The sequence below is a fragment of the Danio rerio genome, chromosome 9 (genome assembly GCF_052040795.2).
Source record: "Danio rerio strain M-AB ecotype USA chromosome 9, GRCz13ab, whole genome shotgun sequence".
NCBI classification, from domain to species: domain Eukaryota; kingdom Metazoa; phylum Chordata; class Actinopteri; order Cypriniformes; family Danionidae; genus Danio; species Danio rerio.
The window spans coordinates 31,584,820-31,612,311 of NC_141029.1; the positions used below are offsets into that span (position 1 = coordinate 31,584,820).

The following is a 27,492-nucleotide window of genomic DNA, read 5'->3' on the forward strand; positions in this document are numbered from 1 at the left end:
ACATCCTCTTTTCTATGAATTCTCTGCACAACATTAAAAGCCTAAGACTTTCTCAACTGCACATATTCTGTGTTCAGTTTTAACACCTTTCTGCTGACAGGAAGTTTAGCTGCATTTCTATCAACTTCTGCAAAATTGCTTCATTAGTATGCAAATCATATCACACTCAACATAAGCTCAGTTAATATTTCACCTCTAAGCAATACAAATAAAATTGTTTAATGAAAAGAAAAAGAGACAAAAATATGTAAAAAAAAATTCCTTTGTAATTCCTTTTTCCCAACACAGTCAACAAAAGAATGTGTTTATTATTTTAAATGTAACTAAGAAAGGAAATGGGGATTGTCTCAATGCGCAGTGATTTTACTTAAGACAAATAGTACAAAAGTACCAAACACATTGCTTTAAATTTACATTTTCAATAATCTGTATATACGGCATAGCTCTGGGGTCAGGAAGTTCTCACATAATATTATCCAAATTTTAATATTTTTTTGTGTACATTTTTTAAAGGTAAATGATTGTAATGTATGTGTAGGATATACAGTGTGTTGTTAACTGCAAAACTCCTCTATTAAAAAAAAGAAAACGTCCTGAATTCTGAAAGAGATCAAGCCTCCGCCAGGTAATAAAATTTAACGCAAAAGAAATTCAACAGTAGCATAACGCATTAGTTACTATAAAAAGTAATGCAACTAGTTACTTTTTTGGGCAGTAACTCAATATTGTAATGCATTACTTGCTAAAGTAACTTTCCCCATCACTGATTATTGGTGGATCACAGAGAACATTACACAATAAACAAAACCGTGTAAGGCAGTTAACTCCTCTTTAAATTCTGTAATTGGTGCAGATTCTCTGCAGAATCATGGGTAACGCAGTTTTTTAAAAATCAGCCACGGTTGTAAAAAAAGTTGAATACAGCAGAGTTCAACAAAAGCATTTCATTCAACAACCTTGAAGTTCACAGGAGCTCTGTCTTTTAAGGTTTAGACTTTGTTGTTCAAAATCAATTCCCCTATTGAGGAATCAACTCCTCCTTGAGAGTTTTTACCTCTGGAATCTGAATGTTGCACTACATTACAAAACATCTTTAGACTAGAATACTTTTAAGACTAGAATACTTTTTTTGTTTCATAACCATGCCAGTATCAGTTATTGAAGTTTTTCAGAAACTGTAATAATACTATGATCCATGGGCCTCAGCATAGAATGCTAGCTGCGTTAGCTTTAGGCTTTTTCTGTAACACAACCAACAACACTTTGTTTGTCAGTTACTGTAGCTTCATCATTAAATCTACCAGCCAGATCAGCACCAAACCAGCCTGGACCAGCGTGGAAATTCATGCTGCGCTAAGGACACACACGAGGAGTGAGAAATGCAAAATGACTTCAGAATGATTAAGTGCTAATGATGTTCATATTGTTCAAAGCTCCTCAGCGCTACAGCTAATGGAGGAAAACATGCAAGATCCACTCAGATGCTTGAGCTGAAGCTGAAGGATTGCGAAAGCCTGTGTGTTTGTGTGCTCAGCAGTGAGCTGGAGGAGAGAGAGCTGCATTTGAGAGATTTGGTTTGTGTGTGGCTTTGAGATTATCTGCAGAAATATGTGTGTGTACGGCTAAGACGAGTTGAAAGAGAGAGAGAGCGGATGTGCGTGTGTGTTTATTCATTTGTGTGTGTGTGTGTGTGTGTGTGAGAACAGTTGAATGAGTTTGGAGTTGGGCTGAGAGGGAGAGAATGTGTCTGAACTGCTGAAGCCGTCTCCTCCTCTGAACTGCCATTAAAGAGAAGATAGGATGCCTTCAAAGCGCCTCTCTCGAAAAGAGAGTGAATGTTAGATGCTGATGCATTTCCCTGAAGGAGAGAAAGAAAGTAAGAGACAGAGGAGAGGAGGGAGACACAGGAACATGCTGTGCTGTTTATGTAAAGAAACCCCACAGCACATTAAAGGGATGGTTTACCCAAAAATGAAAGTCCTGTCATCATTTGCTCAACCTGTAGGACGTCCGTAGGTTCATGGGATCAGTACTGGAGCAAGCTGAACTGCCACTCTAATAGCCACCCCCATACCATCCCCAGCAGGATGCTGTGGATACATTGCCCATGGATAAATCTGTCACTGTATGGGACAAACTAAAAGGTGCAATCCTGGAGAATTTCAAAGCTGCTCTTTGCCGTTGATCCAAAATAGCTACAGTAAGTGATAAGTGGCTAAAATATGAATATATTATATGCAAGTTTACTATTAATTTTGTTTTACTTGATATTTCTTTAAAGAAATTAAATAAACTTTTATTCAATTAAAACATTAAATTGATAACAATAACAAAAGCTTGTATAATGCAACACAACAGATAAATTCCTTAGTAGTTTTTATTTAGCAATATTTGTGTTAAATTTATACATTTGTTTACATTTTAAACGTGAAGTGCTTTGAAATGTGCATTTTATTCAATGTTTGAAGTAATCTTAACCAAAACATGAAGAGGAGGTGGGACATAGTGTAGCTCCTCCCTCTTTTTAAAAAACAACAACCAATAGTGTTTTGTTTTTATTCACAGCTCTGCCAGTGAGAGGTTGAGCTCAAGCAAAGAGCTTAGAATGACCAAGAGGCGACACTCAATAGAACGTTCCATTTCAACAGCAGCGCCCAGCAACAGCCCCGGATTCCGCCATTTTGGAGTGATGCGATCGGCTGCCTCTTGAATCTTATTGCTGATGCGATGGCAAGCAGCTGCTTTATTTTTTATTTATTTATTTAAAAAGTGCATTAAAGCTGAGATACAACCTGAAAGACGACGATACAACACTTACTATGACAATCACTTTTAATAGTTTATTTTACAGACTTATAATGTGCTGTTGTTCTACTGGACTTTTCATTCCAAAATGGCCGCTGCGCCATCTAGTGGCCGTTTCCCAAATTGCACTAGAGTGTCGCCTCTTGGTGATTTTATGCTCTTTGGCTCAAGTGCATCAACTGAAAAGCAAATAAAAAGCATCTCGAAGGGGGCTGAGCATGTCAGATACTAGAGAGCATTTGATTGGTCATGATTTGATGAGAAACTGAAGTATGAGGTGATATAAAACCATTGATTCATGAAATGACAAACTACAAGCTTTATGTGTTTATGTCAGTTTTATATCATCTAAACGTGAATTTTGTCATGGTTTTAGAGCAGACTAGCTTATAGATATCTCAAACACTATTAATATTAAGACTAACATCTAGAAAACTTTATTTTTTATTTTATGGGACCTTTAGCAGCACCACCTTATTTGTTTGATCTCCTCCATGTCACCACTCATTCCCGCTCCCTAGACCCACCTTTCTGTTTCCCTCTGCCTGTCTCAGTACAATGGAATTCTCTTCCTCCTGAAATCCGCAACATCGACTCTCCCTCTGTTCAAATCCAGACTTAAAACTGATCGTTCCAAATAACTTACTCTTTAACTGCATACTACACTCTATATTATGTGTTTGTATTTTATCATCTGCTCTATTTTTATACTGTCAATTTATTTTTTAATTATTTAGTTGTGTATACAGGATGTTCATTCATTCATTTATTTTCTTTTCGGCTTAGTCCTTTAATTAATTAGGGGTCACCACAGCGGAATGAACCGCCAACTTATCCAGCATATGTTTTACGCAGCAGATGCCCTTCCAGCTGCAACCCATCACTGGGAAACATCCATACCCTCTCATTCACACACATACACTACGGCCAATTTAGCTTACCCAATTCACCTATAGCGCATGTCTTTGGGCTTGTGGGGGAGACCGGAGCACCTGGAGGAAACCCACGTGAACACAAGGAGAACATGCAAACACCACACAGAAATGACCCAGCCGAGGCACGAACCAGCGACCTTCGCGCTGTGAGTCCCACTGTGACGCCCTATAATGTATTATTATTATTATCATTAATATTATTATTATTATTAACACTCTTAAAATGATCTTGATCTTTTGACATACTGTACTAACTCTAAAACATTCAGCAAGTTTTCATAGCTTAATACTTTGTTTTTAGTCTAAAAACAGCTTATATTGAAGCCAGTTTGTCAAAATGACAGGTTGTGGAATGAGAAATTTTATTATGTAATAGTGCGGCTAAACTAAAGACGAACGCCTGCTTCTAAATCACTTCCTGTTTATGCCGTGGCATCGGCCGCATCTGTAAATAACCACGATCAAGTCTGGAGGTTTTGATGCCAGAAGATAGACTTCAGTGTCAGAGACACTCCAGAGAGGCCCCCGAGAGAATCTGATATGTCTGAGATCTGCACACTCTTTATACAGTGTTTCAGACTTGTCGTTTGTTTAGTGAGTTTACATGCACTTGTCTCTCTATAGAGCTCATTCTTGCAGTGTTTACATACATAGTCATGATGTTACATCAACTTGATTACATATTACCCATTCTCCTATAGGCCTCTCATACATACAGCTTCTCCTCATAGGTGTATTTACATATATGGTCGTTCTCCAGCAGGCTCCTCATGGGGCTTACATCTTACAAATTCCTCTGCAGGCTCGTCTCACATACAAGAAACATTCAATCTAATAGAAGATACACACATGAATGACTATATTATGACTAATGACGACTAATATGACTATGTTCACATTGATTACACATGTTTACTTCACACTTTAATGAATAAAACATTTACATTTATCACTGAAAAACACAGTCTAGGTTTGCTTACTCCATATCATACATTTAATGCTCTTTTTAAAAAGTTTAAACTCTATATTGATAAAAATATTATTGTTTATTAAAAAAAATCAGTTTCAAAGAAGATTCCTGAAAAACAATGTATTTTAATTCCCATCAAACAATTAAGCTGCTGTTATTTATATTGATAAGATAATACTAATATTATATATAGTATGCTACTTTAGATAGTCATAAGGAATGTCCGGAAATCGGCCCCGATTTTTAGATTCAGGTTTTAGACTCAGTCGGAATCAGAGGTTATCTCCCGATCAGGGCTTGAATGTATTTGTATATGCCGGCAAAGTAGAACACAGAAGCGGGTCAATATAGCATCGTTTTTGTGACACTGTATAACAATAATTTATATTTTACAGGGGGACCTTTAGCAGCACCACCTTATTTGTCTGACTGTGATGGTTGGGTTTAGGGTTGGGGTACGGGTAAACATAAAAAAAAAATATTGGGTAATTTAATAAATACAGGTAAAACTACACTGTAAAACCCATTAGTTAACTTTATCAAATGAAATGAATGTAGTTAACTAAAAAATCGACTGAAAGTTAATTCTACTCATTTGTAAAGAGTTTTAAAATCAGTGTTGAAGGTAATGAGTTAGTTAAATCCCTCATTACTTCAACTAAAATGGAGTAAGTTCACAACACTCATATAGATTAGTTTTTTTTTACTTAAGTGGTTTGTAGCAATTGGTTTCATCAAACTGGTTGAGTTACCTTAACTTATTGAGTTTTACAGTACTTAGCTGGTTTGCGTTCTCTTCATTTATTGGGATTTATCGTGCTCAAATTGCTTCATTTACTTAAATGAAGTAAGTTCCCAGTACTCATTAGGATTCATTTTTTAACTTAAATTGCTTGTTGCAATCAGTTTCCTCAAAAGGTTTGAGTTACCTTAACTTTTTGGGTTTTACAGTGTACTGTTTATATATTGCTGTGAAGATTGGGTTTAGGGTTGATATATAATTAATAGGAAATTTTATGAATAATAAAAATAATTCTCGTTTTTTTCATGTCATGATCTAGCAACAACCTGAGTATGTCTGCGGTCTGGAGGTATAAAAAAGTTGATGACGACTACATTGCAATAGCAAACTGTTTGATAAGTAAACTAGGTATTGCAAGAGGTAAAGAATTGATGTTATTTAATTTTTGATTGTTTAAGCTACCTCACAGATGTGCTCTGTTTGTTAACAGAGTTGTTGAATGTTAAAATAAGGTAAATTAAATAAAAAACAAGGAAGATCCTGGGTCTGTTTCTTAGTTTTTTTTTTTTATAGAAGTATCGAATCAGGTTTTGGTATCGGTAGACACTCAACATCAAATGACTCAGACTCAGGGGCAAAAAACCTGATCGGGACATCCCTAATCATCAAGCAGTATGGTGTTATGAAAACTGATGTTGTGAAAATTCAGCTTTGCCATCACAAGACTAGATTACATATTAAAAGATTATTTTACCAATAATAATAATAATAATAATAATAATAATAATAATAAAAATAATAATAATCTCCCCGTGTAATTTGGATTTCCTCTGGGTGCTCCAGTTTCCACCACAGTTCAAAGACATGTGGTATAGGTGAATTCATTATTCTGGAATAGTTGGCGGTTCATTATGCTGTGGTGACCCCTGATGAATAAGGGACTAAGTCAGAGGAAAATAAATAAATGAACGAACGAACAAACGAAAAAATAAGAGCAATCTCATATATTAATGCAATCGCTTCATCTGTGCTATTTGTGACCACTTTGACCAGATATAAAACCTAATTTAATTGACATAATAATAAGGAACGCATGACTTTTTTGTGTTAGGGGGGTCTAAATATATTTAGTTATAAAATATGGGATATTTGCCTGAAATAGAGCAGCCTTAACATTCTTCAAAACATCTTGTGCTTTATGAAAGAGAGAAAGTCAAAGAAGCGTCGCAAGAGCGAGGGAATGACAAAGCTTCATTACGAGTGTAGCGTTCCTTTAAATGAGAAGCAGCTGGTGTGACTCAGTCGGTTGAGTTCATGTGTGTTATGGTTGAATGTGTACCTCGTTTCCCAATCTGCACGTTGGCTTGTCGTCTCCCATTGCCGTTTTCCGCATAGCAGGAATAATTACCCAGATCGACCTCCTCCAGTGAATCTATGGTCAGAGTAATGGACACTTCCTGCTCACCCAGGTGTTCTCTGACGGTCCTGGTGGAGAGAGCAAAAACAATGAGCCATTGTTCAGCGACGGCTGTGGAATAAAAGTTTTTTAATTAGCCCCTTCTGACAGAGGATTTTGGGGATGAATTTTAGACTGAGCAGCTTGTGGAGATTACAGTTTTTGGGAGGAAGGGTTGGCGCTCAACAAACGAGGATCTCATTTAATTATAACAAAACATTGGCTCACTTGTTTGTCCTGGCTGAATCATTTGAAACTGAAATTTCATTTAAAAGATGCTGACATCGCTGCTCCTTAACTGCATGTAAATGCAAATGCATTCTGCGCATGGTGTGCGATACATTTGGCTGTGTTATTAGGATGTATTCAGCACTGCTCTGATCCAGCTCTCTTTCAGACAGGGGAATTAATAATAGTGTGTCATCACAGCGACCACCCCTGCTAGATATAAATAGGCTCATATACAAGCCTGTGATATCAGTAATTGAAAATGTACTGTCGACATCTCGGTGAACACTTAAAGTGCGCTTTGCGGTGCACTATCTATCGTATTGAATGAGGGATTTCACAGGAGCAGCTACTTTTAAAAGCAACTGTTTCTTCTGTTTCCATTAAAAAACACTGCCATGGTATAGAAACAGTAATACCTTTGAACTCTGATGTATGCCATAATGCGGAATGATAAACTATTTTAATAAAGTATTTATTTACAAGAAATCCCAGAGCATGGCTAAAATGCAGTTTTCTTTCAGCTTAGTCCCTTTATTTATCAGGGGTTGCCACAGCGGAATGAACCGTCAACTTATCCAGCATATGCTTTACACAGCGAATACCCTTTCAGCTGCAACCCAGTGCTGGGAAAACACCCATACACTCACATTCACACACATACACTACGGTCAATTTAGTTTCTCCAGTTCACCTACAGTGCATATCTTTGGACTGTGGGAGAAACCGGAGCACCTGGAGGAAACTCGGGAGAACATGCAAACTCAACTCAGAAATGCCAACTGAACCAGCTGCAACTTTAACCAACATCCTTCTTGCTGTGAGGTGACAGTGCTAACCATTGTGCCACCGTGCCGCCCTATTATTAATATATATTTTATGTAATTGTTATGCAATTGTCCTATGTAATATAAAAATGTTAATTGCTGCAGAACTGGTGGTTCATTCCACTGTGGTCTCCCCTGATAAATCAGGCACTAAGCCAAAGAAAAGGTAGTGAGTGAGTTATTGCTGCAGTCTGTTTAATATTTAATTGATTTAACTGATTAAAAAATAGCTTTGAAGTTACGATTCAGTGATTATAAACTTGTTTTATAACTGAATGACTCACCATTTTTGAATGAATGTCTTGATTAAATCATTCAACCTAATTTTTAACCTGTTGCCACCTACTGGTGTAACCATGTAGTTTATATAATCTTATAAAAAAATGTTAAAACCATTTTATATTTAATTTTTAATGCCTCCCAGGTACAGTAAAGGCTGATTTATACTTCTGCGTTGAGTGATCGCCGTGACCCACGGCGCCTGCGCTTCGCGTAGCCGTGCATTTGTACTTCTGCATACTGTTTGTGTTGCTCTGCAATAACACTTCCAAAATGCTAGCTAGCAGTAGGTTTTATGTTCCTCTGTGTCAAGTTTCTTCACAGGTATTTTGTTTTTTTTCTGAACGATACAAGTAGTTAAAACTCGCTCGTTCAGAGGCAGGAACCGGCGGATGTGCAACAACTTTAATCATAAAGATAAACACAAAACAACAGTTTTCATCTGGAGCTCCTTCACGGGACTCGACACTTGTAAGCAATCGCTCCATCTGGCTTGCGGCTCACAGCTCACGCTAATCACCTGTACCAAGCTGACCAATCACAGAGCTTGCGCAACACATTGTTGCGACGTGTGGTTATATTATTTGAGAGGTGTAGGTGTCGTCTTAAGCCACAGTGTGGGCTATGCAGCCATGTGAAGGCTGTGCCAGACCACACGTGCGCAGAAGTATAAATCAGCCTTAAGTACCTGCCATAAGACTGCAATTGTTGTTTTGTCCTGCATATGCTTACAGATAAAAATATGCATTATTAGAACCGTTTTCAAAGGTTTCATTTTTAGATTGTTGCATATGCACTAATATATATAATTATTTTGTATTAATTGCAAATATTTTAAAAAATCAGCATTAGTGAACAAATCTCTTTACCAATTGCTTTTTAAACTGGTGTACACATAATTTATATAATCTTCATTTAAAGTTATGATATTTTGAAGCTTTGATATGAGCTTTGAGCGGCATGGTGGCTTAGTGGTTAGCACTGTTGCCTCACAACAAGAAAGGTCACTGGTTCGAGTTCCGGCTGGGCCAGTTGGTATTTCTGTGTGGAGTTTGCATGTTCTCCCTGTGTTCCTGTGGGTTATCTGCACGAATGAGTGAGTATGGGTGTTTCCCAGTACTGGGTTGCAGCTGGTTGGGCATCCGCTGTGTAAAACATGCTGGAATAGTTGGTGGTTCATTCCGCTGTGGCGATAAATCAGGGACTAAGCCAAAGGAAATTGGATGAAATGAATGAATGATATGATCTTCACTTAAAGCAAGTTATTTTCAAAATGTAAAAAATAAAACATTTTATCCCAATACTTCTGAGAGAATTTGACTTTTTGTAACAGATAAAATAATATAACATAGTTTCAGAAAAGCAGAAAGACAGTTTTATAACAACACATCAGCTATTTTCTTTCTGTAGCAACTTTTGTTTTGCCTCCATTGTGTTCTGTCTTACTTGATTTCACTCTCTCGAATGCGGCTCTGGTCCATATCCTCAATGAACTTCTCTCCTTTCATCCAGTAAACAAGTGGACTGATGTCCCCACTGTACCCGAAGAAGGCTCTGCACGTCAGATTCAGCATGCTTCCTGTAGAGGGAAGGGAGGTTTGTGATTACACATTGATACTTTCTTCTGTTTGGCTCCTGTAGTTTTCCCTGCCCAGGGCTTGTTTCTCTCTGTAAGAAAGCAGTGGGCATGTACTGTGATTGTGAAACCAGAGACAATTGCTATGCACTGGCCACTAGGGGGTCTCCATGTAATCAATGGCAGCTGACAAGCTCACAATGGTGTATTGTAGGTTAATGAGACTCACCAGTGAGCTTGAAAAGAGGAATCATAATCATGGAGGTTTTTCTTGACAATACAATACAGTAGCATGCTATTTCCTCCAGAGAACAAATAAAACACACTTTATTCTCAGTTCTTAGAATTGAATTTATGTATTATTTCTCTGTAATGCACTTAAAGGCATAATGAAAATTCAGTTTTACAGCCCTGTGCGCATTTTTTCTTCTAAGGAACACAAAAGAAGCATTAAATTAAGACTGTTGCAATCAAACATTTTTAGTCCCCATTTTTGAGCCCAGATTAAAAAAGTAGCACATTAGCAAATACCACATTTAGTTAGTTAATTAATGCATAACACTGAATTGTAATATATTATTAAATTATATAAATATTATAATTTAAAAAGGCAGCAAAACAGAAGTGAGTGCTTAAATAACCAGAATTATACTGTGTGAGGATGCTAATATAGTCATCTTTATAGGTATTATACTTGGTGTAAAAGTTAAACATCTTGGGTGAAATATCCCTTTAAAGAGCCCCTATTATGTGCTTTTGAAAATGACACAGCACTAAGTGAATGAAAACATGCAGCTTAAATCTGGATGGGTTAAATCTCAAAATGCACCATGTTTAAAACTATTAATTATTTTACGAAATAGTTGTGAATGATTCATTATTTGGCCAGATCTTTTGCCTGTTCATATCAACGTGGACATGAAACAATACCAACTTTGAACTACTGGATTCAGTAAAACGTGAACGTGCCTTTCCCTTTAGCGAGGTGCGAGGGATCATGAGATTGACCATCACACAAAGATTACCGTCACTGAGAAATGGCCAGACATGCACAGGGTTTCTACAGGTTCCATAAAATGTAAGACTTTTTAAGACCTTTAAAAACCTTTTTAAGACCATTTTAAGACCATAATGAATGAAATTTCAGACTTACACCTAAATCCTAAAGATGTTTTTTATTGGCCAATTTAAAACTTAAAAAAGATGAAAAACAAATGTTATTGTAAGGAAGATAATTAAACCATATTATTAAGTAAACAAAATTAATAAAAAAAAAATTCTTAATTTTTATTGAAATATTTTGTTAGTGATTGGATGGGTGTTAGCCCACTTGGGTATAGCTTTACATAGACATAGGGAAATTAAGACCCATTTAAAATTATTTAAGACCTACAACACAACATTTCAGAGGATTTAAAATTTTTTAAGGCGTAAAATTTGGTTTTGGAAGTGTAAGATATTTTAAGACTTTTTAAGACCCTGCAGATACCCTGCATGCAGGGAATAAAGGGTTTAAGTTAATTTTCACAACAACACCACAGGATAGCCAACCGTGTGCTGTTTGTTCCTGTCATTTTTCTGATGATTGATACAATAACCTACCCTGCAGCGCGGGATTTGCCGGCTATTTATTATTTATTATTAAAGGAAGGATCATTAGGGACTATTACGTATGGGACTTCGTCAGCATTTGTTACAGTTTGTATGGACCAGTTTGTTCTTCCTCCACAATGTGAAGTGTGATTAAAATGGTTGCCTCTTTTTCTGTAGTTTGCAAAACATGTATTTAATTGTGTGTTGTAACTTGTAATCGCTCCGTGCAGCATGTAATCACAGATCTGTTGTAGATCACTGCTTGTAATGTATCTCTCAGGTGAAATGTGTGGGCTATTTCACATATCAGGTCCAAAAATCACGTTAAAAACGCAACACATGCTTGTTCCTTTAGCGATTTAAATGCATTTCTGAACTCGCAATCCTCTGCCATTTGTCTTTGCTATGGCCACCATCAGCTGCTCCTACACATGCGCAGCGTGGTTAATTTTCTAAATAGTTCAACTTTTGCCACTGTGTAGATTATTACTGAATATGTGTCCTTGTTATTACTTGGGGTTGTGGTTAAGAATAAAGGAATATGCTGGTGTTTTACTGCATTGCTTCAATGAATTCCTGCATTAGGCTCACACATATACTCCGTGCTACGACTACTTCTTGGGTGTTTCTCTTTGTCTTGCGCTGAACGCTGTCGACCAATCACAACAGACTGGGTCATCGAACCAATTAGCGCAGACTAGCATCGTGCTAAGGAGGGGTTTGGGAACAAATGAATCAATGAACAAATCATATGAGAGTTGTTGGGATAATTAGGCAAAAATAAAGGCATATTATAAGACAATGAACGTGTTTTTTGACCTTGTGTGCATATCAGCCTGTTGTTGGAGACCCCCAAAACCAAAATATGACCTTTTATAATGCATAAGAGCTCTTTAAAGCATTAATAGAAATTATTAATAATTAATTATTAACAAATAGTATTAATATTATATTAATGAATAGTTTTATATTATTTTAAGCCAGTTTAAACACTACACTCAGTTAAATACAGTAGGTAACAGTTTATTTCTCTATCTATTTATCCATCCTTGGTTTGAAAACGACCAAAGAGCTCAATTTTAAAGTATTTATATGGTGTACAAATGACTGATGTACACTATTTCCTCCAGATAGCATATCAAATGTAGTTATTCCCCTTTTACTTTGAATTGAGTTTCTTTAAGATTACTTTGAGATGCTCTCAAAGCATCAAGATCAGTGAAATCTATACTTTTAAAGCAAGGACTTTCGACAGGGGGTTTGTGCACCCTAAGGGAGCGGGCAATTATTGTTTGATCTTAACCTAATTTTCGTGAGAGGAAAAAAAGCATTTAAAATTATAATGCAAGTACAATCTCTAAAAACTGTTTTTTATGTCAGTGTATAAACATGTTTATGGTAGGTGGTTTGAAGTGCTGCATGCTGCTGCTTTCGTCGGTTACGGTTGAGGTGGTATTTCAGCCTTAATGTTGTGATGTTTGTCAGTTGTTTGACGTTAATTAGGCATGTCTTTAGACTACCAACGAATAAGGCCCAGCACCAGGAAAGATCTTGCTTCGGGCCCCCAAACAAACCAGAAATAGCGTCTGTCTCTCACCAGGATGTGAAATACATGTGGAGCATCTGATCAAAGAGATACTGAGACCACGAATGTGTAAAAAACAGAGCCATACACGCAACAATGACATCAGCACACGGAAATGTATCTGATATGGGAGTTTGATGCATTGTTGACATATAATAATAAACACAAATTACATTTATTCAACGTTATTGTTTAGACATTCACAGTTTGAGACCTTTATACCAATTACATTTACATTTAGCGATCATTTAGCAGACGCTTTTATCCGAAGCGACTTTCAAACAAGGCAAAGCGCAGGCTATTTATCATACAGGAGCCAGCGACATTAGCAGCGCCGCAATACTGAATTTCGAGAGTAAACAAAAGCTGGAGCTGAAGTGTAACTGCGGAAGAGGAGAGGAGAGGGAAAGATTTGAATGTGAATTTGATTAGGATGTCAGTAGAGCAAGACCGAGAGGGGTGAAACGTAGGCCTTCTGTGGTCAGTTAAAGAGAAAATACATTAATATCTTCTTTAATTGTGCCTGGGCTTACTTGAGCAAGTTTGAAGGCTGGCCAATACAGCATTGCAGTAGTGCAGCCTGAGATGACAAGATCCCTTAATATAGGAGCAGCTATTTTGACTATGAGACTGTGTAAAATGTACAACACTGTACTTTACTGTATATACTGTATGTATATACTGTATATATATATATATATATATATATATATTAAAAAAAAATATATATATATATATATATACACACACACACACATATATATATATATATATATATATATAAATATATATATATATATATATATATATATATATATATATATATATATATATATATATATATATATACATATATATATATATATATATATATATATATATATATATATATATATATATACATTACAAGTCACACGCACACGCGCACACACACACACACACACACACACACACACACACACACACACACACACACACACACACACACACACACACACACACACACAGGGCTTTGCCCTGTTTTTTTTCGAAGTTAATTATTGTGAAATCTCGATTGCAACAGAGAAATACTGGGAAATCTCTGTAGATTGATGGTATTTCATGCTGTTCCACCTTATAATCCTAAAATGTAAGCAAAAATGACCTATTTTGTCATCCATTTAGATAATACACTAGAGAATCATTTAAATACTAGCTCTAAAGTGATGTTTGTGAACTGGCAGCAGTTTCTGCTGTTCAGATGAAGATGTGATTGAAGGGTGGAAGAAAGTAGTGCCTCATACAAAAGGGTTTTTGAGAGCCTCCATGTTTGGTTTTCTTAATTTTTTGAACACGATTATGTCGTAGAACTGTTGTATAAGCACAATATCAAACTCGTAGCAGTGCCATATGGCTTTATATCGTCAGTGGTGGGATAAGGTACTCGGCCTGCAGCCTCGAGCCTATGCACGCCTCCCACCTGTGCCAATATACAGTACAAACAAATCGTGCTGCTACTTGTGTATTAGTGTGATATTGCTCATATATATATATATATATATATATATATATATATATATATATATATATATATATATATATTTATATATATATATATATATATATATATATATATATATATATATATATATATATATATATATATTTATATATATATATATATATATATATATATATATATATATATATATATATATATATATATATATATATATATACTACCAGTCCAAAATTTGGAATTGTAATGTTTTATAACATTTCTGCTCACAAAGGCTGCATTTATTTAATAGAAAATGCAGTCCAAATTGTGAAATGTTTTTGCAATATTAAATATCTGTTTGATTTAATTTGATTGAATGTACTTTGAAATTGTGTTAATTCTTGTGGTTTAAAGCATTCAGACACTCACATTTCCTTTTGCATATATTTACATACTGAATTGTGATGGGTCTCTTCTGACTTGCCTTCGTAATGTGTTGCAAAATCAGGTGTGTGCTGATCCCCATGACGACAGTGAATGCGGCGTTTCGTAAATCACAACAAACCCAAAGCTCAACTAAAACTATCCATGAATATTGTTCGTTTGCAAGCGCTGGTGTTTCCTTCAAAAAATGCTAATCTAGTTGTTGTCGCCCCTGTTATCGTCACAATCTCCTCTGCCTCCTAATCAGCGGATAACACACCACAGATATGAAATCTTTTAGCAATTTCAATACATCACAGGGAGCAGGCAGAAAAAAAAGCAGATGTTAAATAGGGTCTGCCACCAGAGAGAGCTCTAAGCTCTATTCAAAGTCTTCTGAATGTGTTTTTGAATGAAAGCAAGTACACTGAGCGGTTTCCTTGCAGTGTTTCGCTCCATTTACCAACACTGCCAAAGACTGACCAAGCATTCCTGTTAAACACACACACTCATACACTCATCACACAGCCATGAATGAACCTGCGTCAACATTATGACCTTCACTCAGACTTCACTCCACTTAAAGAGTGAATCACACGGTGTCGCGGCTTTAGCAGACCGAATGCACATATTTCTTTGTATCCATCTTTTCTCCCCTCCTCCAATTCTTCAGCCGATTTGTTCCTCGGCAGTGCAACCCAACGGGGACGTGTAAGACTTTAATTATCTGTATAGAAAAGGGCTTTGTGAACAGGTACTCCTCCGCAGATCCTTTCATACTCCCTGTCCTCCCCTCATCCTTTCTTTCTGATGTCATAATAGAGACCCTGCCTCAGCACCTCTCGCGCCGATGTGTGCGACTCACACTGAAAGACTGTGCAAATGAGAGAGAAAAGACAATTAGTACAGTTTAATCCGTTTTTTAGAGCTGCGAGCACATTTGAATTGTAAAGGGAGATTCGTGAACAAAGAGAAAGTTTTCTATTATAAAACGCAGACTCACACACACATTTGATTTCAGCGTGCCAACTATTCTGGAGCTTGTTTTAAAATCGACCACAAAAGCAAATGTACTGTCGCATACAGTCAGGCCAAAATAATATTCAGATGCTTGATATCATTTTGAGCAGTGCAGGACGCTATAGTTCAATTATGCAAGAGAGGATAGCAAAATAAAAAAAATTGTGACCTATTATACTCCAAAAATACTTAAATGCACCAAAATCTATCAAAAACAGAAGAAGCTGCTCTCTGAATTGAGGCTGAGGATGAAAACAGTATTGATAGTTGTGTTTAGTGGTCTAAAAAAAAAAACATATCACAAATACTCAAATTACAGTATTTGACTAGTTTCTCCAGGAATTGTTCTTTGCTAATTAGTTAAAACATGCGCACTTTTACTTCCCATATAGCAAAATTTCTTTGGCCCAGCTCTGGCCCACATAATCAACTTTTGCCTGGCCCAAATGCCATAGTGAATTATGGTACATGACTGGACCAAGTCTTGCTTAAAGTCAACAGCCAAACATAGACCATATCTGAGCCAAGCCTTAGCCAAGTTAATAACCCATAATTAGACCTGAACTAGGCCAGATATGTTGGTGTGTCATGACTGCAATAAAACTGATAAATCCATAAAGCATTAGGGTATGGTGTGTCATAGGCGTGCTTTTTCTCAAAGTGACCTGATTGGTAGAATTTTTTTCTTTACACAGAAATTATTAAAACGTGTTTTAAATGTGGGCCAAGACAGACCAAACATATCTGGCCCACAATCAGTTTTTTACATCTGGGCCAAATACTGCATTTGACTTCTGGTCCCAGTCTTGTGTGCCGCCTTAAAGACACTGCCACCTCTGCCAAAACCGGGGAATTTTTGGCTCACATGCTGTATGCCAGTACCGGATGAATGCCAGCTGTGCCAGCTTTATGCCAAACCTAGGCCAGAATTCTTTGCTACCTGGCTTATTTTTAGTGCTATAAAAGTACTTTTACTGTGCTATTTTGCTTTAACCTGCAGTCATAACTTGTGTCTACTTTTTCTTGTCTACTGTGATTGACTAAGTAAAATAAGTAGTTCCATATTTCCCTTCCAACCAATTGCAGATATAAAAATGTGCTTCTCATCACATTACAAACCACAGAGGGCTAATTCTTTAGCAGGATAGCGCTCCTCATACTTTATACTTCAGCCTCCACATCAAAGTTCCTGAAAGCAAAGAAGGTCAAGGTGCTTCAGGATTGGCCAGCCCAGTCACCAGACATGAACATTATTGAGCATGTCTAGGGTAAGATGAAGGAGGAGGCATTGAAGATGAATCCAAAAAATCCATTAAAATTAAGTTATTATTTGTTGTTCCTAAAACTTGGATAGACGACAAGACTTTTATCAGGTAGTGTACTGAATGATGACTGAAATCACTAATGGTCCTAAAGAATAGCCAAATGCACAATAGAATATTGCGTTTTCAAACTTCAAACACAAGAACAAATTTGTATTGTGTCAGTGTTGCACAAGCTCCAACTGCTGGACGCTCTTTTTAATCAAGGTTCAAAGTGCATAACCTAAGCATTACATATTGCCATGGCTAGATTTTTTTCTCCTCAAGTTTACACAAATTTATCTCTGTATGTAAACACATCGAAGCGCTTTATGCGGTTTATTATGTACTGTGTTCTCACAATAAATTAAACTCACATTTCAAATTTATAATCCATGAATGACAAATAATTTAGTTTGCACTTAGAAACACACTTACATTGTGACACTTGATGTAAGCTACATTTTTAATTGGCAGGGTATGAGGAATAATTCTCACAGAGTAATCCTCACTGCTCTTGAGTCCTTTTAGAAGGGCTATGTTGTACTCATATTTTGAACAGTATTGAAGACAGATGTTTTTGTTCTCAACCCAGGCTCATTCTGAAAATGTACCTCTATATGTATTTCTGGAGATTGCGAAATACATCCCAGGAGGTATGTTTTTTGCAACTTTTGTTTTCGCGAATCCAGCAGAGGCTGCTGTCGACTGGCTTAATGAACGACCGATCGACTGACCCCCCTCCTCTGTCCCTAAACCCAACCAACAGTGTTTTCAAAAGCACAGATTGACCCACCCACTTTCCTAAACCCAACTTACAATTTTAGAAAGCAATCCATAAAAAGAAAAGCTCTCGCCTGATTTTTACCTCGTTTTCAGATTTCTCACCCTGTTATGTACTTGTTTATTTTATTTTTTTGGCTTCTGTTTTGTTTGACCCACTTTCTGGAACCGTTCTTCATTGGACTTGAACCCCGTTGTCATGGTCAACTCCTCTCTGCGTCTCAAGTTCACCAAAGAACATGGCAAGCTAACTGGACAAACTGGTAACATCTGCAAAGCCATCCATACGGAGGTAAGCGGTCAGCTGGTGCACGCAAAAAGGAATGGCATCATACCGTCCTGTAGCATTCGTTTTCAAGATGAAATGCAGCCATGCTCTGGCTACATTATTCGCGATCTCCAGAAATGTATATAATTATATCCGTTTTCAAAATGAGCCTATCTTGTTTACTCTACTTGCACTATATCTTTTGGCAAGTAATAGGACTTTTACTTTAGCAAGACTTTTCAGTATTCTCTCCACCACTGGTTGTGTTAATTTTGCCATACTAGTAGTCAGAATTCTATTTGATTGATGGTAATCCATTAGTGTATCTTTCTATTAAAGCTATATCTGACATAATCAAGATGAATTTGTTCTGACACCGTTTAACTCTGAGTTCTTGTCATTTTATCACCATTCAGTGAACAAACTGTGATAAAGTGAGTAATGTTGAAGGAGTCTGAATATTTTTTTTTTGGTTTGACTGTATGTGTGTCCCTTCCCCCACACACAGGCGGCATTTCTCCCGAGGATCTGTTTCAATCTCCAAAATAAATCCAAATCCAGATATATGAGCGCGTCAGCAGGCCTTTACGCATTCAGCCCACTGCTTCTATTCTTCTCTCTCAGCATCTCTTTCTCTCCATAGAGCTTTCTTCCACTGACAGCGGGATCAAACTCCGGCAGACCCCTGGGAGATCATGTGTGGAAATCGCACACGTCACATGACTTCCTGTTGGGACGTGACTGTAGTACAAGGCTGATTAACTGTGGTGAGCAGTTTTGGAGATTATTTGACATTAGGACGAGCTGAGGAGTCAATAGGGTAGACAGGTCAATATATTCAAATGTGGGAACTGATGCAGTCGGTCATCAAAGAGGTTCAAAGATCATGGTGGTTAACAGAATTAGCTGTGTATCGTGACAAAAATGAAATGCGTGTAATGTTTTATTCATTATATAAGATGGGACAAAAATGTTTTCAAGAAACAAAATAATAAAAGTGTAATACAGCTTTAAATGTAGTTTTAAATAAGAATGGGTAATTATTCGAAAAGTAATCGAAATTGACATTCAGAACCTATAATCGATCAAATTTTTCCAGGTCAATTTTTTAAATAACTTTCCCTACTGTGTTTGGAGTCATGTGACCATTCTCTATTAAGGCTGATTTGTACTAATTATATATGTTTATTATATTATTCTGATATTATACTTCTACCAAGCGCACACGTTCAGTCCGGTGCAGCCTTCGCATACCCGCCGCACACCTCTCAAAAATGTAACTACACGTCACAAAAATGCATAGCACAAGCTTTGTGATTGGTCAGTTTGGTAGCGGTGATGTGGATGGGTGGATGTGGCAATTAGTGTTTTAATTTAGTTTTTCAGTGTTGATGATTAATAAAATATCATAGATAATAGATAGTGTGTGTTTACTTTATTTTAAAATCAAGTAATGCACCCTACATTCAAAAATCTCTCACTTGTAATATGTGAGCATATTTACTGCACAAAACTTGTCAGTGAACTTTAATGGCAAAAACATCAAATAAATAAATAAAATATTTGTTCATTAATTGTGATCGAGTTAAAATGTTCAAGTAATTGAGATTTTGATTTTAGGCCAAATCGCCTAGCCTTAGTTTTAAATTTATTTTGTTTATTTTCATGCAAAAAATACCAGCATTAATAATATATAATAATTATAATAAAACTACAGTGGGGGAAATAAGTATTAAACACGTTGCCCTTAGAAAACATTTCTCTAAAAGTGCTGTTCTTTTGACCTGAAATTTTCACCGGATGTTAGTAACAGAAATCTTTTAAGCGAAGAAACCATTTAAGCAAAGAAAAGTAATTCCTTAAAAGTATTCCCTAAAATTCCACTAAAAAGTTTTGAAAAGATGAAGAAAGTGAAGAGTGAAAGCCCAGACTGCAGATGAAATCTCTCAGTAGTTATTTAGCAACCCTCTGCCCTTCCTCGATGTAAATTAAGATTAGCTGCTTCAGTCCAACATTCCCATTACCAGGATGATAAAAATGAAGCCAGAGTGGACATTTCAGAAAGAAAATGATCCAAAATCACAGCCAAGGAAACTCTCAAATGCTTTCAGAGAAAGAAAATCAAGCTGTAAAAATGGCACCGGACTTAAAGTCAGTATTGAAAATACTAAATAAAGATTATATAAGATAGACGAGACCAACAGAACCAACAAGATTTTGACACACTTTTAAAGTCTGTGAAAAAAAATCACATCTGAGTAATTCATGTGACTTCATTCTCCACATGAGAGTTGCCTTTAAACTAAACTGCCATCACCAATAAAGCCTTTTATATAAAGTATTAAATACATTCAAGTAGTTCAGAATTTTCTCCTAGTGTAATTCCATTGTTATTACATATTTTTTTCAGTTTTTTTTTGTTTTGCTCTAAAATCTGGTTAAATTCCATGTCAACAGCTTCTTAAAAATATTATTCAGATTAATATTAATATTATACAAACATGAAGTGTTGAATACTCACCCCCACCCCCCCTTGCCAGGCGTACTTACAACAAGAATCATTTAATGACAATAAAAGACCCAGGCTTTGACATTTTATTTATACAAAATGTATTTAAAACATTAAAGCAGACATTTTATTTGCTATAAGTCTTCTAAATTAAATTGGGCAGCATGGTGGCACAGTAGGTAGCGCTGTCGCCTTACAGCAAGAAGTTCACTGGTTTGAGCCCTGGATGGGTCAGTTGGCATTTCTGTGTGGAGTTTGAATGTTTTCCCGCTTGTTCGTATGCATATCCTCCGGGTGCTCCAGTTTTCCCCACATATCCAAAGACATGCGCTATATGTGAATAGGGTAAGCTAAAATTGTCTGCAGTGTATGTGTGTATGTACTGGTCCTCCAGGTTGAGGGTTGAGCGTTGAGCTAATGACCCACCTCGTAAAAAATTAGATGTTACAAAACACCAACAAGATGCGGCTAAATATCAACTTCAGTATAAACGGCCCTGGGAGTAAGAAGGTATATTAAACTGGTTTTGTCAATTGAATTTGATACAGACACAAAAATGAGACGTCTTGATTTTACCTGTTTATCATTCACATTTTGAATGTTTGAAAAGGCCTTTTTATTTACTGTAAAACAATACAATATAAAATAATGTTGTTCATTCATTCACTCATTCATTTTCTTTTTGGCTTAGTTCCTTTATTAATCTTGGGTCGCCACAGCAGAATGAACCGCCAACTTATTCAGCATATGTTTTAGGCAGCGGATAAAATAGCAGTGTAAAATTAGTAATTATTTCAATACTGAATGACTATCAACATACTTTAAAAATTTAATTTATTAAAGCTTATGCAATTATATAGAGCTTAATTGTTAGTATCATAAGTCCTAATTCACCAAAAATACCTGGTATATAATAGACACCATCAAAAATACTTTTAATAAGGTGATATTTCTTATAATTTTATAATATTACCAGTATTTAAAAAACAAAACATTTAGTGTTTTGGAGGGTTAACTATTTATAAGTATCTTTTTATTTTTGTATTCAGTAGAACTCACATTTTCCTCCATTTTCCTTCAGCAAAGAAGAGAGTGTGCTCAAATCCCCAAAGGAAAGATAATAAACTCTGGATATCTGACAAACCGCCAGGATGGACACAAATGAGGTGTTTTTGGGCTGTAAATCTGATTTGATCTGCTTATATTTCCGCACTCAGGCTTGGAAAGGAAATAAAAATGGCAGTATGTTCAAGCATGTGTAACTCCCAGCAGTTTGTAGATGATTGACTATGAAACGCTCTGTGTTTGACACTAGTGAATATGTGTGCGTGTGTGTGTGTGTTTAATACTCGTCTTTTCTGAATGCAGGTGAGTATGAGTCTGTTAAGCGACCGACAGGTGCTTTATGCGTGGTTTAAGCTCCGCCTGAAACTCAACCTCGGCAGAAGGAAGGCCGGATGTTGAGGAATGTCAGATGAAAGGATTCCTTCTTATTAAAGTGAAGGACAGAAAGGACAGAGATCAAACAATTTAGAGAGACGCAGAGGATACAGTGTCAAGGGTTAAGAATCAAAGAGCCGTGCAGAGGCAGATTCAAGAAGAGTATGATATGACACTTTATTTGTTGTGTCTGCGTGCAGGAACAGGCGATTGGTTACATTATATGCCACAAATAACTCTGGCATTTTCCCCAAAGCTACATAAGAGACTTTTGACAATATACACGAAGATCAGTGTCCATTTGATGTTCCTCCTAACAAAAACAGCCCACTTATATGGGAAGATATTCTCTTGACGGCATATACAGTAGAGCTGAAGTCAAAAGTATTAGCCCTCCTGTGATTCTTTTTCTTTTTTAAATATTTGCCAAATGATGTTTAACAGAGCAACGAAATTTTCACAGTAATTCTTAAAATATTGTTTTATTTCGGCTAGAATAAAAGCAGTTTAAAATTTTTTAAAGAGCATTTTATGATCAAAATTATTAGCCCCTTTAAGCCATATATTTTCAATTGTCTACAGAACAATTCATTGTTTTACAATGACTTGCCTAATTACCGTAACCTGCCTAGTTATTTTTTGCTATTTCTGTGGAGAATTTTGTAAAAAATCTGCTGTTGTGGGAGTATCACAACTAAAAACTTAATATATTAAATAAAAAAGAATAGATTTTTAACTTTTATTTATGTTTACAATGCAAATCCATCTAGATCCACTTATTTGGTAAACAAAGCAAGTCTATAATGTATATCTAAAAGACAGCAAATACTATTTTACAAACTGTATTTTAAATAAATCAAATCATCACTTTCATATTAGTCAATGATATTACAGAAATGTATTTAAAAACTGAATAAATATAAATTTACACACATTTACACAAGTAAATAAACAGACTCAACAATGAGCAAACAAATCTATGGATTTCTTCATGCGCAGATTGCGTGTGGACCTATCGATAGTTATTTTGTAAATTTTAAGTGAAATAAATCTGAAACAGGATATTTTTTAATTCATTAAAAAGGATTAAATATTTGGTAAAAAACTGAATTAGAGTGGTGCAATGGAGAATGTGTGCTCAAATCTCCAAAGATAGATTTTTTGCTCTTGAAGCTTGTGGGTATAATACTCTTTCAATGTTTTTCTTTGTGTTTATTTGTGAATGTTTTACATTTTGTTAATAACGACTAAATTTTCTAAAGTTTGTGAGGCACAAATGAGATGTTTAGGGGCTGTATCTGACTATTCTTCAAGCTTGTGGTTACACAGTAGTTCAATTACAATCTGATTTTTATCAGTAATCAGATATTTGCTGCTTTTTTGGTTTAGTTACTAAATTAGAACAGCCAAAGCTTGTTTTTGGCCTGCAAAACTAATTTGATCTCATTATTTTTGGAGCCTGTGGTCACAATTTGCTTTCAATAATTTTTTTTCATAAGTATAATTTACATTTAGTCATTAGCAGATGCTTTTGTTTAAAGCAATGTACTGTTTATTGGTGTTTCAATGAACATTAGATTTGACAAAGACAAATGTTTTTTTTGGGAAATATTTTTATTTTAATGTGGTAATTTCTTTTAAAAGATTTATTTCTGCCTTTATTTAACAGGAGAGTAGAATGACAAAAGTGAAGTGGGAGAGAGAGGGACATAGGCTGCATTTACACTGCATGGTTCAAGTGACTCAATTCTAATTTTTTTTTCTCCCATGTGGCACAGATATGGCTCAGGTACATGTAAGCAGGAAGAATTCACATGGAGTCCGATTTATTCAAATCAGATTCAGGCCTTGTTCATATGTAGAAATGTAGCCGATGTTAATCAAATCTGTGCCCTCGTGTCTGCAGTGTAAGCAGGTAGATCGGATTTTCATCTTTCAATGCGAAATCAATGTCGCAAATCATTAAAAAACAAAGCAAATGACGTCGACTCTGACGCTTTCATTTTAGAACAGACTTCAACAGAGTTGCAAACCTTAAATCTCATACACAAGGACTAAAAAAGCTTTTATATTGTCATGTAGCACAAGTATCCACCACAAAACCAATATAAACTAATATAAAACTGTTGCACACATCACGTGCACAAACCTCGCCATAGAAATGACATTTAGATGCCCGCTGGTTTAAAAAAGCCTAGATTAAAAAATGTTGGCCAAATGAGAACTTTTCTAAAACAACTTGTCAAAAAGATTAAAAAAAGAAACCCTCTGAACAGATTAAATACAGGAATGGAGAAAAGAGCGCTCTTTTATTATCAGCTGTCAGTCAGCGTCCGCTCTTCCATTGTGCCTTTTGCCTAGTGCAGTGTAAATGCAGACAATCAGATTCAAGTCTCTTTTTTAAAAGTTGATGTAAGCAGGTCATCAAAAAAATCAGATACAGTCACAAAATTGGAATTGTCCATCAAGATATACAGTGTAAATGCAGCCATATAGTTTCGGGAAACGAACACGATGAAAGTGAAGACCTGGGTTGAGGGGCTGGTGTCGTGGATGATATTGAATGGCGTTGGGGCGATGGGTTGTTGCATATGATAATGAAGAGCGGAGGGTGGGGGGTTGGGGGGGGAGGGGTTGTCTTCATGCCCCTACATTCCATGCCTAGTGGTAGACTAACCACTAGGCTATCACATCAACATTAAAAAAATGTTAATAAAAATTTATTTGATTTTATAACATTTGTGAGATTAAAAAAAGAGTCAAAGAGAGCAGGTCTGGCTGGTAACATTTCTTTTTAAATGTGTTTTTAGATGTTCTAGTGCTTTAGTTCGATTCCTGAAGGGCCGCAGCTCTGCACAGTTTTGCTCCAACCCTAATCAAATCCAGCTGATTGAACTAATCAAGTGCTGCATCCAAATTCACATATATACTATGCCCTAAAAGTATGTACTTTTTTGTTGTTGTAAAGGAACATTATATACTTTTGAGTGTGTAACAGAGGAGTGTGCAAGCTTTGGGACATACTACTTCCTTGTTAACAGATCGTTAAGTTGCTTAGTTACATCCCCTGTCAATCATCTCGACACATCAACCGCATTTCTTTCATATTTAAATTCCCATCTTATTGGAGAAGCAGCAGCAGGATAATCTCCCATTCGCGAGTCTTTCATGCAGAGAAATCTCCTCATGTCTTTGGGTAATTATGCATACAGAAGTTAATGTCCAAACATATCTTGATATAAATTCACATTGTTGTTGCAGATGAAATATAACATGAAAAATGCAATTTAAAGGTGTTTCAGTTGGCTAGATATTGATTAACAGCCATTCAAACAACACCCAAGCCTCTCTACTTGATGGTTGGTCACATGTGTCTGCCATGTTTGTAGTTCGTTTACACGTTTTACTCGAGTTTGTAGTTCTAATCAATTTCACGTCCAACGTGCAACGTATGTGGGCAATATTATGGGTTAGAATATAGACGCTTCAACATGTACCGGAAATGGTAAACCATCCAGGAACCTTTGGCATACTCTTTTCACACTCAAAAAAATCAACTAGGCATGTATTGGATTTACAAAATAAAAATTTGTCAGGTTGAAAAGAACAAATCAAGTTTACGTATGTTAAATGATTAATTCATGTTATTTGAAACTGAATCAAGAAATAATCAAATGCTTTTGATCAGAACATGTTGATTCAATGAGACTGAGACGCTTCAAATCGACAACTCTCACTCTGGAGAGTCACTTCGCGCATATCAGTAGGTGGCGGTAGTGCGTTTGGATGTCACCATACGAAAACAACAAGAAGAAGTATCACCGCGTGTTTTCGGCACAAATGTGAATGTTTTCATGTAATACAACAGCAAGCTTTTTGCTAATTCATATTTGTTAAATATTTAATACTAAAATATTGTCACGCAATGTTACTGTATTTGTTGGTTTGTTTTTATTAGGCCAAGGTTTGCCTTACATATTCCCAATAAGATTAGTGTCCTAAAGCATAGCTTGGGAATTGGTTTTCCTAAGAGCTTGAATGTTATGCATGTTATGTTGTTGGCTATATGTTTCCTATACATTTTATACTTTTACATTTTGAATAGGAGTACCAAAGTGAAGAAAGCTGTTTAAACTCAATTGGTAAAAAAAATGATGTTAACGTCCTACAGGTATTGCTTGGAGATCAGTTTTCTTAAGAGCCAAGGTTATTTTGTTGGCTAAATGTTTCTTATACATTTTATATTACATATTACAATTTTGGATATTATATAACATTTTGTATCAGAATATTAAAGAAGAAATTTGTTTAAATGTGATTGGTGCCTGCTAAAGGCTATAATAAAAGAAATATATATATATATATATGTATATAAATATATATATATATATATATATATATATATATATATATATATATATATATATATATATATATATATATATATATATATATATATATATATATATATATATATATATATATATATATATATATATATAAATATATATATATATATATATATATATATATATATATATATATATATATATATATATATATATATATAACATGTTTTCTGTCCTTTTTGTGTTGAATTACTTCATTTTAAATCTTGCTTCATAGTATTGTCATTTAAAAAATGTAATTTAAACAACAATATCTAGCAAGAAATTTACTAGCTGATTTAACAAGACATAATTTTGTTAAAGTAAAGCTTTTGTGTTACATTGAGTAAATTAGAATCATTTTAATTAGAATAACACAATACAAACATTTTGAGTCAATTAGTTGCAAAGAAGTTAGATTGACATATTGAAACCATGTTTTATAAATGTGCTTTGTGTTCATACAACAACATGTTCAAAGCAGTTCAGGTTTACTTGATTGGATTAGATGCATAAAGGGTGCCACGATTAAATCATGTTCATTCAACAAATTTTTTTTTTGAGTGCAGCATACTATAATTTAGCACATACAAATTCTATTTTCAAATACTATTTAGTATGGATAGTATGCGAACTGGGATGCATCAAAGGTGTTCAAAACTACTAGAGACTATTTAGCAGGTGTAAGTTGGAGTTGCATAATCTGCAGAGCTGTGGCCCTCCAGGAATTGAGTTTGAGACCACTGTTCTAGTGCTTTTCCAGACAGTTAATACAATTGCATTCTCAAAAGCTTGAAAGACACAAATGAGGTATTTTTAGTCTGCAATCCTCCATTTTTCCCTCTCTTTTGTGGTTTAAAAACAAATAATTAGATGTTCCAGTG

General features: G+C 35.6%; 1 protein-coding gene across 16 annotated transcripts in view; it reads right to left on the reverse strand.

Moving 5' to 3' along the window:
* il1rapl1a (interleukin 1 receptor accessory protein-like 1a) overlaps positions 1–27,492 on the reverse strand; it is a 269,892-nt gene that overhangs the window by 7,738 nt on the left and 234,662 nt on the right. For all 16 annotated transcript variants that reach the window (NM_001077576.2, XM_087266966.1, XM_087266959.1 and 13 more), the window contains 2 exons: positions 9,689–9,821; positions 6,792–6,937 (listed from right to left, as the gene is read on the reverse strand). In NM_001077576.2, the coding sequence (NP_001071044.2) occupies positions 6,792–6,937; positions 9,689–9,821 (279 nt within the window). The remainder of the gene's footprint in view (positions 1–6,791; positions 6,938–9,688; positions 9,822–27,492) is intronic.